This window comes from Harmonia axyridis, chromosome 3, assembly GCF_914767665.1.
Source record: "Harmonia axyridis chromosome 3, icHarAxyr1.1, whole genome shotgun sequence".
Lineage (NCBI taxonomy): Eukaryota > Metazoa > Arthropoda > Insecta > Coleoptera > Coccinellidae > Harmonia > Harmonia axyridis.
Genome location: NC_059503.1, coordinates 23151979 through 23165926, shown reverse-complemented (window position 1 = coordinate 23165926; position 13948 = coordinate 23151979). Strand labels below are relative to the sequence as shown.

Sequence of the window (13948 nt, the reverse complement as noted above, 5' to 3'; positions counted from 1 at the left end):
AGCGCCATGGTTGGTACCAATATCTTCTACAGTTTAGGATTTTAGCGAGTAAAAAACTGAAAATAATAAGTTTATTTTGTCCAACTAGGAAATAGCTATTTCTCCTTTTGGTTTATTTTAACGGCATGCTTTTCGACGAATCTGTAGCTAAAATACTGCTTCGAAATATATTGGGTGTCCAATTTAAGAAACACCAACTCTGCTATATATTTCTAAAACGATTATTAATTGCTATGATCTGTTATGAGTACTGATAAAAATTCCTATGTTAGTTATGAATAATCATAAAAATAACGGAAAAAACGTCTCACCAGTTTTTGAATATTTGAAATTTTCAAGAACTCCTTATATCTCGAAGAAGAACGAATCAAGATTCCTAAGATCTGCTCTCTGATATTTCGGGTTCTCTAAAGATTTTCTCTAAGTCTTATTGTCCTATAGTTCTCGATATGCTTTCAGTGAGCATCGAATTTGGGACACCTTCTACAACTGTCAAGCACTAGTAGGAACTATAGGAGCACGGAGAAAACAGTTTCGAGTTTTTTTTTTTCTGAAGAGACAACCAGCCTATAATCACCTATAGAACCTAATAAAAATGGTTATTATTATTATTGTTATTAAATTTTTCTGAGCATACTATAGGTATAGTTACCTTGGGAAAATCTTTGTTCATTTGGGATCCGTCTGTAATTTTTGATCGAAATAGGAACTACAAAATACCAATATTTGTATGCGTGTCATTTAGAACAATGACTGAGGTGTAAATATTAACGATATTCATAAAAATGTAGATATCTCGAAAACTAAGACAATTTTACTGAAATCAAGCTTGAATATTCTGGTTGGGCCTGACATAAGCTAGAGTTGACGTCGGTTTACGGAACACCCTACGTATATGAGAAATAGTTTACTCATTTCAAGAGTTGGTGAGAAACAAAAAAGATTTTTTCTTGGAAAACGTGTTTCTGATGGCATATTTTCATCATTCATCCAGTAATTGGAAGAGTACATTGAGAATTCAATGCGAAATTTGATAAACATATGAATACGTTGATCTCTTCAACCCCTTTATTGAACAAGTCCTAAACCACAAATAGGTACAACGCAAACAAACATAACTTCATTTTCTGAAAAACATGTTATAGAAAATTCTTCACAAATCTCCTCTGATGTGGTTTTTAATTTCAATGATTGTCAAAATCTCAGTGTTATACACTACGATCAAAACATAATAAATAAAAGTGTCTTTATGAAAAAGATTTTGATGCTTGAGATATGTTTTGGAGTTTTTATTGTTGTTCAATGTTCCTAAATAAAAATAAAAGTATTTTTTTTCTTTTACTTCAACAGTTGAGGAAGAATTATACTCTGTTACTCGGCTAGAATGAAAATTCGATGCTCGTGATTCCTCAGACTCTACCTCGAACCTCGAAATGATTCACTCGCATCGGTTTTTCATTGTAACCTTGACACAACATATTTTTCTCTGGGCTACTGCGTTATAGCAATCTGTAATGCAGGGACCTTACAGATTGCTATAACGCAGTAGCCCAGAGAAAAATATGTTGTGCCAAGGCATATTTTCTTCATTCATCCAGTAATTGGAAAAGTACATTGGAAATTCAATGCGAAATTTGATAAACATATGAACACGTTGATCTCTTCAACCCCTTTATTGAACAAGTCCTAAACCACAAATAGGTACAACGCAAACCAACATAACTTCATTTTCTGAAAAACATGTTATAGATAATTCCTCACAAATCTCCTCTGATGTGGTTTTTAATTTCAATGATTGTCAAAATCTCAGTGTAATACACTATGATCAAAACATAATAAATAAAAGTGTCTTTATAAAAAAGATTTTGATGCTTGAGATATTTTTTGGAGTTTTTATTGTTGTTCAATGTTCCTAAATAAAAATAAAAGTATTTTTTTTCTTTTACTTCAACAGTTGAGGAAGAATTATACTTTGTTACTCGGCTAGAATGAAAATTTGATGCTCGTGATTCCTCAGACTCTACCTCGAAATGATTCACTGTAACCTTGACACAACATATTTTTCTCTGGGCTACTGCGTTATAGCAATCTGTAAGGTCCCTGCAATTGGTTTTGTAATGTTCTCATCAGGAATACAATATTTTCAATTGTTGAATTTTGACGTGTCTAAAATCATTATAATTATGAACATGAAATGAAATTATGATTATAATTTTTAGATTTCGAGTTATGATCGAAATTAGGAAAATGTCATTTCGAATAACTGGCTTATTAGAACTCGTATTCCAAATCGATTGTTATTTTTCATGGACACTTTTTTATGCATAAGTAATTAAAGAATACCACACTCAGGTGCAAAAATAACGCAACAAGTTGGTATTTAGTAAAATTTGTATTCTCATAGTTTTCTACTAGTAATCTCAATTTTCAAAATTTTTTCAGTAAACTTATAACATCAGCTTGCATATTCAGCTGTTTCTGAAAACTTTTTCCACCTAATCTGAATGTCATTAAATTAATTTGGATGAATGATACATATCTTGTGTTTTCTGGATCAATTCACAGTTTTTTCGAAATAGAAATATATATATTTTTCCATCATTTGTTCTTTTTTATATTATTAGAGTTGGAATTCAAATGGCATTCTATAAATGCGGGGTACGGTGTGATTTAGATTTAGTATTTTAATGTTAATTTCGTCAAAGTTATAGAAGGTGGATTGAAATAATAGATTTATAAGTCACTTAGCAAATTATTTTATTTTCAGATTGGAGTTGTGTGATTCAACGGAGATGAGCACAATTATAATTTTATATTTCATACTTCAAACATCAATTGCAGTTATATTTGCTTCGAACAGTACTTTCTTTCACATGAACAAATAAATAAACATGATCTTCAAATTTGTGATAATAATTTACAACATGTATTTTAAATATCACATTTACAATAAACAGCCTCAATAGTCGAATTGAAATTTTAACAGCATCATTCTTTAAAATTGATAAAGGTAACATCTAATTTCTCCAAGGATATAAAAAATAGATTATTATTTCAGTGCAATTTCAGGAGAAGGATAAAGTGGGATATTTGTCAGGATAGGGGTAACATATATCTCAGTGTGGGTAGGGTAATTTTTCAACAATTATCTGAATCTCACGTTACATTATATACAACAATTGTTAAAGTTAAAATATACAATATATACAAATTTTGCAATCAATATGAAATTAGGCCTATGGCAACCAATCGTTAGATGTTTGGTTTTGTGACCAAGAAGAAGTCACACAGAAAGCTTCATTCTCTCATAATTAACATTCTAAAGGTAGAAAAGACAGTCATTATACCTCTCAGTGCTTAATAGAAAAAGTGCACTCCTGTCAGTTCCGAAATTTCAACATAGGAACAATAAAATTTCAAACATAAAATATATAGAAATCAGAAAATTCACAAGTCAATCACAGAAATTTATAAGTTGCATCTCTTGTATGTAATAAGAAACAAAAAAAAACGGAAACTCATTTAGGATTGTCATTGAGTTATTATCAAAATCTTAGTTAGGTTTCATTTCAATTTAAAATATGATGGATTCACATTGAAATTTTCCACACGTTCCAACTAGTTAACTACTTTCTTTTCCTAGCTAATTGTAAAACCAGGATTCCTTGTTATTCAATTTCTGAATAAGTTGCAGTTGTTCAAGACACTTCTTAAGGCATTTTTGATAAATTTGAAACTTTAATGATATTCTTAGTATTTCATTCAACAGGAGATTCATTTGATCCAACAATTAACATTAATAACACTCACAGTGTGCGTATAAGACTTCTCACTTGATTCATATTGACTTTAATCTGCAACAGTGAATATAGGATATTTCTATTTTCTAACACAAGGTTCTCAAATTCTCTTTTTATGAATCGTTAGGTTGAGGATATATTATTGAAGCATATGGCACAAATTAATACCGCCTCATCTATATTCACTGTCAATTGCAAACATTTAAACACATATATCAACAAATAAATAAATTACAATTTTCACAATATTTAACAATTTTCAATTTGAAAAACCTAGTACGGAATGTGTAAAAACAGTTTAAACAGTGTTATTTGGCAACAACAATAATAATATGTGCTTACTAAATACCTATCAATTAATAATTAAAGCCTTTGTTAAATTGTTTCTTAAAAATAAAGACATCGAGGACCTACGCTACCGAAATTAATCTGGTTTGGAATTATCCGAATTTTTATTTCGAAAATGGGGGAGTTCGTTAGATGGGTAACATAGGCTGTTGGCTCGATGTGTTAGGTGGGTTATATTTTTAAAATATAGATAATGTTAACTTTCGCATCTTATGCAAAAGGTCCTCGATCTTCAGATAATGGCACGCATATCATAAGATCCATCCAAATAATTCATCACCGATAATATTCGATTGTATATACTTTGTTTTCCTCAAATGGTATCAACCCAATTAGGTGTAAATTATGGTTGTTTTTTGATGAATTAGAAATAATAGTTCATGTCTTCGGATGGATGTTCTGTGCATAAACAAACACACTCAAGGTGGAAACGACATTCAAAACGGAGATCATATGGTTACTCAGGTAGCAACAGCAATTTGTGCATTCAGTTGTCGTCAGCCTGTTCTATCGTCACATAGATAATCTGAGCATCGTTTGCAACTAAATCACAGTCATCTTGAATAAACAAAATACAATCGCCGGCTGTCAGCTCGGCTGAAGGTTCTTCTCAGAGTGTTGTAGTTACCACTGGCAATTGCATACCGTCCTCACTAGTGATAGTATGGCTTGCGTGAAGGTGGTGCTGCTGGTGAGGATGTAGGTGATGCACCTGAGGTGCTTGCTGTTGTGGAGCAGGACTGCTGGAGGAGTTTCCCGTCATCTTGCTCTCCTTCTTCAGTCTATGCTTCAAATGGACCTTTGCGTGCCTTTTCTTTTCGTCACTGCGCGCAAACTTCCTACCGCAAACATCACAAGAGAACGGTTTTTCACCGGTATGAGTCCTTATATGCGTCGTGAGGTGATCGGATCGCGAAAAAGATCGCATGCATATTCTACACTGGAACGGTTTCTGCCCAGTGTGTATCCGGATATGCCTGGTCAACTCGTCCGATCTCGAGAATCGTCTATCACAATTTTCTACCGGACATGCATACGGCCTCTCGTGAACAGGAGTTTTACTTGGGCGATTCGGATACTTCCTGGGTTTTACCGGTACCAGTTTCAGAGGAACCGGACTCTGCTGGTACACCTGCGATAAAATTTCGTGTCCTTTGCTAGTACTCGGATTATACTCGGCTAACTGTACACCGTATCCCGCACCAGTATGTTGCTGTTGCGATTGGCCCATATCACCCGAGCAACCTGACGAAAAAGGTTCTTGTTTTGGAACTAAACCACTTGGTCCCGGCACTATTAATGAACTTGAGCCCTGAGGACTGCCGAAGTCTTGAGTCTCCCATTGGTATTTGACGGAACTGGCCACCAAAGGTTGTCCCACCCTCGTATGCACCAAATCCTGTTGCATGTCCAGTTGGAGACCAACAGAAGAACAACTTGGATAGGATGGGGGTTGTTTAAGCGTCATATTGCTTCCACAGTCCATACTTAAGATGAGTTGTTCTGCTGATCTTTCTTCATAATGGGGATGGACTGGACTTGGAGTAGCGGAATATTGATGTTGTGGGGACTGCGAGTTTCCCAAAAGGCCAAACATACCAGAATATATCGACTTTTCTCCACTGGATAACAACCAAGGATTCACAGTGTTTGGAGAGTGATTCATACTCTGATTGGACAGTTCTCCCATGGTTTGCATTTGCAGATTTCCGGATAGGTTTGGGCTTGGTGCAGACGAGTAGACTTGTCTGTGGGACATTTTATTGGCGATGGAATTGTTGTTGTTGGAATGCGTGGGATACATGTTGAGGGAGCTATGATTTGTACTATCGTCTTTCAGGGCAGGGCTTAGGGCACTTTCTTGAGGGGTACTTCTTTCACCTAAATGGCTGGAAGCTGGGGAGTGATGCGGACTGACGTGATGCTGATGCTGTTGCTGTTGCTCTAGGGATGATTGTTGCTCGATTGAGATTTCTTCTGGATCTAAGGTACCTGCAACAAAAAATTGGAATTTAGTGAATTGTACATTTAGAATTGAATGCGAGTATTTTAAAGAAACCATCACATCGTTTTATTGCCTTTCATTATAGCTTCGAAAGTAGAACATGAATACTGACCATTTGTACTGTATGTACTTTGTACTAGGTTCCATGATTGAATCTTGAATTACCTCGAAACAGTTTGCGAATGCCTGCAGATTTTTTCACATGAAAATTTTATAATTATTTATTTATTTGTTCAGAGCTTGTTGGAGAAGAAAAATCAATTGTGTTATATGTAGGCTTTGACGGGCCATCGTAACGAAAAAAAATGTTATCCAGTTTGCGACTCGAACTTCCGATCTTCTATGTAGGAGTACACAGTCCTCCTCACTAGACCAACAGCTATTAATTCTATGCATAAGTCATGAAGTTAAATCACGAAATTCAAAAAATCGATTCAATTATTATCAAATCACATCAATATGTAGAAAGAAACAAAATCCATAACAGCAAGAAAGACATATCAATATAGAAGTTCTTGAGGAACTGATTTTTGATTATGTTGCTCTGATTTTTAACCTCTTGAATATGAATATGAATCGATTTTCATGAATACAGCTTTTGTAGCTTCCGAGTAATGTTATGGAAGGTTGGTTCTCTTCATCCAATTTCAGATTATTGGCATTTCAAAACATGAATTAAACCATCATACAGAATATAAGTCTAGAGATATTTGTTACACGAAAATTAAAGCAAAAGTTTCAACCAACTGCCTAATTTGTTCTTCACCCAACGAATCATATGGAAAAATGTAATCAAAAAAGTTCCTTTCACCGTTTCTAATAAAGAAAATTACAGTTTTGGAAGTAATATTAGTGTACTTAATTTAGTTATGATAACAATAGGTTAGTAATTCAGTACAATCATTCACATCTTAATTGTATTCTTCGCTTAATAGATAACGAAGATTCTGAAGATTTTGCAGAGTTTTAGTCATGATTATATGCCAAATATTCTTCATGCAATAAATTCGCAACTCTCGGAATTGGAATGATGCAATTTTTGTATTGAAATATTATGATGAAGACAATTGATTCTGAAAGAATTCAATGAAATCAACTCTGAAATATTCATAGGTAATATTCTTTTCCTATCCAAAACGTTCCAGGAGGTGAACGATTCCAACAGTTTATTATTGGAAATCATGATAAAGGGTTATAAATAAATAAACGTTGACCCAGTTCCTCCAGTCTACAATTTCCAGTTCAAACCGCAGTTGTATATATCCAGTTGCATCAACCACCATTTCAATCGATAGCCTTCAGCGCAACCATCCTATAAATAGAGGATATCGATTTACCGGGGCTGCAATGTCAAGTTTCCGAAGGTAAAGGGAAAGGTTATGTACGGAGAAGCGCGAAGCTCAAATGTGTAGGCGCAGAAGATATGAATGGATCTTGCTGCCATGAATGAACTGGGCTGAAATCGATTTGTGGGGCGCCATCGCCATCTCAACTGAACGTTTCAGGGCTAAGGGTATGGGATATAGTGTTATAACGAAGTTGTGCCCGGACAATCAGTGCACCATCTGAGGAATCTCTGCTTCCTCGTAAAATTCCACTTTAGTTCGATTCACTCTTTGTACAATCTGACTCGATCAGTGACAACTACCCATCTCTCGATTCATCTTGCAGCTCCCAGATGGCGTATTTCGATAATACATATATAAGCAATGTATGTAAGAACGAAGTTTCATTCGCATGTTAAAATTTTTCTGGCTTTTGGTTATCGAGATTAAAGCCTGATCACCAAACAACTTGGTAGTTAGTAGAATGCACTACAAAATTGCTAGTTTTCTCTTCTGCAGCAAAAGTTTCTTCACCTATCACAAATGAATTTGGAAGGCTTTGAATATATCTGGTTCAAAATAAATAGGAAAAAAACTAATATCATGATTTGATTAGATTTGACGTCATCTTACCCCAATTGAATATTCAGAGTATCGGTTGCATTCATACGTTTAGCCAACAAAATGATGATAGTTCTTATCACATTTAGTAGGCTAGATAATAAGTTCTGAAATCTCCTTCTGTAATGTCTACTGTTACGAAAAAAAACCTTATTTCGGTTGTGAACTCAAGTTTTAGGGAAAATCTTATTTATTCTATCTCATTAGAATCTTCAAAAATCTGCGAAACCGCTCATAGGTATTATGGCGTTTGCATATGACGCAACAAATAATTCTGAACGTAAAAATCTCAGAAAAGAAGATGGATGCTGGTTCGCATCAATCCAAACGCCAGCAGAAATAACAAAAAAACTCCAAAGCAACACCAGATAATGTTTTACCCTCGGTTTTACCATAAACATTAGACATAGAATAGAATGTTTCACTTCATATGGGTTACACTTAGAAGTGATGTAATTCACTCTGATTGGTATTTCAGATAACTTGTCTGATTGCTTTATTTAATACTTTTATTACATTGGAAATCGTATCAATTTTGAGGTTCAAACGGAAACAGTAAATTTTTACAATCCTATCAACATATATTACTTTCTAAGACCATCTTAGATATTGTCATCCAGCCTATTATTCGAAAGACTACGTACTTGGCTGCCTCAAACTAAATTCAACTCTGTGCGAGGTTTCCAAACTTTCAATTGACGACAGAATCATATTCAGAATGTCATTTGAATGAGAATGATCGAAATAAACCAGGTCCGAGAATAACTCGAACATATGTGACATTAAATGAAGCAGAATTCTTAATATTCTGGACCAGGAAGAGTCAAATTCATTACTAAATTTATGTGGTTATTAAGGTACCGCAATAAGTATTATACGGGGATCGTAAACAATGAAACATGACGATAAAGTAGAAACGTTGGATGTATAACAGAACTGGATTGCTTAGGAATGAAAAGCAGTTGAAATTCGGTCAGAATATTAAATGTTGGTTTGATACACATAAATGAATCACGGGACCAACAACTTTCCCATATGGTTAAGTAATTCTAAAAGTTGACCTAGGGTCATCTCAGCTTTTGGAGTTGATATGACTCAGAATTCGATGAAGCTTGAAAAATTGATAATAACAGTAGTTTCGAACAAATCTTCGAGGAGAAGAAAGAGCAAGTACTAAAGAGGATGGAAAGTGGAATATAATTACCAATGTTAAAATCTATTTCCATAAAAAACAGTTGTCGTAACAGTCTAAATAACACTAAGCATGACATCTTTATGGACAAGTGGAAAATTCATCTTATTATACCAACATTTTATAGCTAACTTCACCTCTACAATATGTCCCACCTTTAAGTTTATGAAATTTCTGAGAAATTCTACAAATTTCCAAAAAATTCCATAAATTGCCCATATTGGTTTCCTTTACAGAATGTTCGACAATTTTGTCCTAAACGTTTTCAATAATCTACAGAAATAATTCGAGGACGTAAGATTTTGAATAAACTATTCAATTATTGATTCAATACTCTCTGAAATAGTTCAACCCTCAAGTATAATTTCCATTCTATAGACTAATATGAAAAGCATTCATACAAATAATGTAGAATCGTGTAGAATATAGAATTTTTTCTTTATTATATAATTCTGAAATATCCGTGGATGTTGCCTGTGTTGCAAATTACCATAAAGAAAAGTGATTTCTTGGAAATTTGATTCCTTGATATTCAATTCTTCAACATGTGTGAATCGAGATCTCGAATCAAGACTGATAATGCGGTGTTTGACGCCACTTATCCCAAATTTCATATCAAATGTCAATATTTTGTTTGGTTTATCCAAAATTGCAGTATTTTAAAATTTTCAAAAATTGATACTCTTTTCGTAAAAGGACAAATAATTATCCAATTTCTATACGAGATCTTTTCCCTACCGAGATTAGTTTACCAAGTTTCAATTAAATAAACCGAAAAGAATGAGGATTAGGCATAAAAACCTCAAACAAAGTGGAATAAATTGATGCGTCTCAAGAATATACATGAGAAAAGTCCATAAAACATCCAAACACGTGTTAATCAAGCTGCACACATCTTCGGCATCTTCATAACTTCTTTCAGCATGACGCCAAAACAACAAGAGTCGAATAATAACTTTATTCATATCGTCTCGTTCACACCGGCGACAATACCTATCCGACGGAATGCGGTCTTCTATATTTACTCTACCAGGCTCGCAACGTCGCCACCAGGAGTCCCTGGACCCTCTGGTGGAGATTCTGAGGAATGAGACTCTTGTGTTGTTGTAGAAGGCGCGGGTCACCTCAGAATGTTCCTGCTTTAATAATAGCAGTTGCGTCACGCTGTTATGTCTATAGTTTGCAGCAGTATGCTTGGTGGACCATAAAAATTGTTTTTCGACTGTTATGAGTGCAGCGTACGAGGAAGAGCATAATCGAAATGCTGCATCTGGAACAGTGCCTGGAAGCTTTCGTGATTGAGGTATGCATTTATCCCGACAATAATGTATTTTGTTTGGGTTGCGCCAAGTCTCGTATGCTTGATGCCTGGATCTGAATCATGGGGCAGGTAACAGCGCATAGTCTTTTGTTTTCGGTTTCAGGTAGGGTTTAAGCACGGTAATCAGCCAAAATTATGCTAATTAGTATCATTTCGAAGGTTTCAAGATTGGCGAAAATAATGAGTCAGACTAGAAGACAAATCAAAAACAAAATAAAGGTATACCTTCATTTTTTTATTGATCGATTAGTATGATTGACGCCATAAAGTTTTTAGAGAAAGCGATATAAAAGGGATTTTATTCAAATTGTCACAATTTTCATCATGGAATTACGCACGAGAGCTTGTTAAGAACTGCGTACCAGAATAACATTGAATTTATCCGAAATTTCATTTTATATAGAAAATGGGGCAATATTATTAAGAACTCAACTACGAATTATGCCTCAACTTTCAGATAATGAGAAAAAAGTATATTAGGTTTACTCGAGGTTTACCATTACTGTCGTTATCTTACGGAATCAATTCCATATAAAAAATGTTAGCATAAATCAGCTGGAGGTTTTTCACAAAATAAAGCATATTTTTGCTATATTTATAATTGAGCATTTGAAAGTTTAATACAATTATCGAATTATAAATAATATCTGCTCACTGTGTGGAAACTTCGAGAGCTTCAAAAGCAATTTGGAGGAAGCGGCCAAAATTGTGGAATAAGTTCAGCAACTGCAACATGTATACTGTTGAGTATTGTGTATGAAATACTGACAATTGAAAAAATGAATTTCAAACTGGTAGAGCATTCTATGTTGTCTGGAAAAATTGAGAATAGATAGCAGAATGCATATCCAGTGAGAATAGAGGCATATCTTGATAAAATTATATCGAAGTGAGAGTAATATACATAATTCATGAACTACAATTGTTTTAATTAATTTTTTTTTTCGAACCCAGAAAGGAACACTTGAACTGGATGATTCGAATCCATGAATGAAGTAGAGAAGTTGTAAAGAAGAAGGTATTGCTAATGAAATATTTTGTAATGCCGAGTTATATTTGAGGAAATATTGACAATTTTTCATGGAATTAACAATGTCCGAACACATCAAATTCTTTACAATATTCATTTTTGTACGTATTTCGAAAAAGAAACAAATCACTTGAGCTTGAATATGTTGTTGTGCAGAGATTTTGTATCCTCAAATTGTCATATTCAATGATGCATTTGGTTGAGAAATGGCATATTTCATTTTATTCTCCCGCTTCAGTTTTTTTTTTTTTGTTACCAATCACAGCAAATAGAAAATAACCTGTATTATGTTTGTGCTTAATACTGTTTCATTAAAGCTTTTCTTGTTAGGGAGGAAGTTTTATATCAAGTGTGCTTCAATATTTCGGAACTTATTCTTGCTTAGTTGTCTAAGATGTCAGAATTTTAATCTTAATTCAGATTTTTGTTCGAATTGTTCAAGTTTTTGGTTCAATTTGAAAGATATAATTCATTTGCAACTAATAATATTGATGTCTGCATGCGTTTTTGCATGAGAGTCCCGTCTCAATATCAACAGGGTAAAAAACGTGAAAATTCCCATTCATGTTCTACTGTCCCGTGTCAAAACAATCGTTATCAAAGGTTGCGTTGGAAAGGTCATCGTGTACGTGCAACAGCAAGGGGAATCCTCCGCATTTCAGTGCCCACCCCCGCTGTTCTATCAATAGCCTGATGCCAAACACCTGTTGGCAACCACTTGGCGGGTCTTTGATCGGGACCTACCTGTAATGGGTGGAGGTTCCAGGACTGTTGAAGGTCCGAAGAAAGAGGGTATGTCCCCGGAGGTGGTGACAGGGGTGTTGAGGTCTCCTGTCTGCGCCTCCGAAGTTAGCGTCGCGTCTTCCTCGGGCGCTGTCGTCGAGCACACGGACGCCGACGCCGGGCTGCCGGCGCCGTCTCCGGAGGTCGTCTTGTAGAGGCACGTGTCGAAGCTCAGCACGTTGAAGTGGTGAGCGACGGCCGCCGAAGCCGCCGTTTCCGTCAGCAAATACGCGTGGTGATGAGGGTGATGGTGATGGTGCTGAACTTGCAGCGTTTCCAAGCCGTCCATGATCATGTTTGCCGACGCCGCAGGGCTCGAGGCAGCGTCGGGACGCACTTCACTATATGTACCCTCTTTATCACTCGTCTCGAAGCGAGTTCACCTACTTAGCACTCGCACCGCGAAATACCACGCACAGTTCGCGCGACTCTTCTTCTTTTTTTATGTTGTGCTCTGCGGCACAGAATCTACTAGCGTTGACGTTTCTCTGTGAACTGAGTCGTGGGTTCAGAGCAACTTTACTTTTATGAATGGAGCATCTGTTCCATATTTGGAAGTCGCAATCTGAGTGCCGACCAATCGGAATTAGAGGTTGTGTTTCCCCTCCATTCTCTCCCTACCAGCCTCTCGATGGAACTGTGACGTCGCTGTGACGCAACAAGGCGCTGCTTCTGCTGTACGCTCGACAACGTTGCCGCGTTTGCTACGATTTCCTTACGGTTCGTGTATTCTTAGCGGTGAAGATCCAGTTTGAATTATTAATTTGTAAGAATGGGTTTTGACCTTCGTGGTTTGAAGGTTTATTGACCACTACGTTAATCATTATTAATTCATTGAATTTCGGTGAAATATTTCAGAAATAACGTTGGTATCAATGGTTTCTGGTAGGTTAATAATTCATTGAATATCCTTACAATAGCACTAATCAATAAGGGACGTTCTTTCTTCATATCATTTTCATGGAGGTTTCATGATTATTATGAAAAATCAATATATTTATTTTTTAAAGATTTAATATATTAGCACCTAGCCACCTAGGTAACACCACGGCTTGATTTTTTGTAAACTCCCGATTAAAATTCAGATCGATCGAAATTTCATTCTTCTTTGGATTCTAATGTGAGAATAAGAAATAATATCATCGACTATTTCCCTCGTCTTAATTTCCACTAATCACAAACGCGTAATTTCGAATTACCAGTGATTTCTAGATGGAAAAACTGTATGACAGCACCTATCAGCAGATTTTTTGAGTTTATCCGCGGCAAAACTTCACAGCTTGCCTCCAGAAGTTACTTAGACTAATACCTACATATTTATTATGTATGCATATATAGAAGTATGTTTTGTAAGCTATGTGAATACAGAATAATCTGCCACTCATGAAATACCTAGTCTTGTCCACCCATTCGGGTATCTAATTTTTCTTGTGAAATTCGAAAAAACACAATTCAAAGTAATATTTTTCAATTCGTGTATTCGTGCAGGTGCGAAATAGTCTGTTGCCAACAGAACTCATGAT

General features: G+C 35.4%; 1 protein-coding gene across 2 annotated transcripts in view; it reads right to left on the bottom strand.

Moving 5' to 3' along the window:
• Nucleotides 1-2740: 2740 nt before the first annotated feature.
• The window catches only part of LOC123674718 (early growth response protein 2b), a 37504-nt gene continuing 26296 nt past the window's right edge, over nt 2741-13948 (bottom strand). The window contains exons 3-4 of one of the 2 annotated variants that reach the window (XM_045609714.1): nt 12387-12761; nt 2741-6140 (exon numbers count right to left, since the gene is read on the bottom strand). In XM_045609714.1, coding sequence (XP_045465670.1) covers nt 4759-6140; nt 12387-12761 — 1757 coding nt within the window. In that variant the 3' untranslated portion in view covers nt 2741-4758. The remainder of the gene's footprint in view (nt 6141-12386; nt 12762-13948) is intronic. The other variant, XM_045609713.1, reaches the window with a different exon arrangement.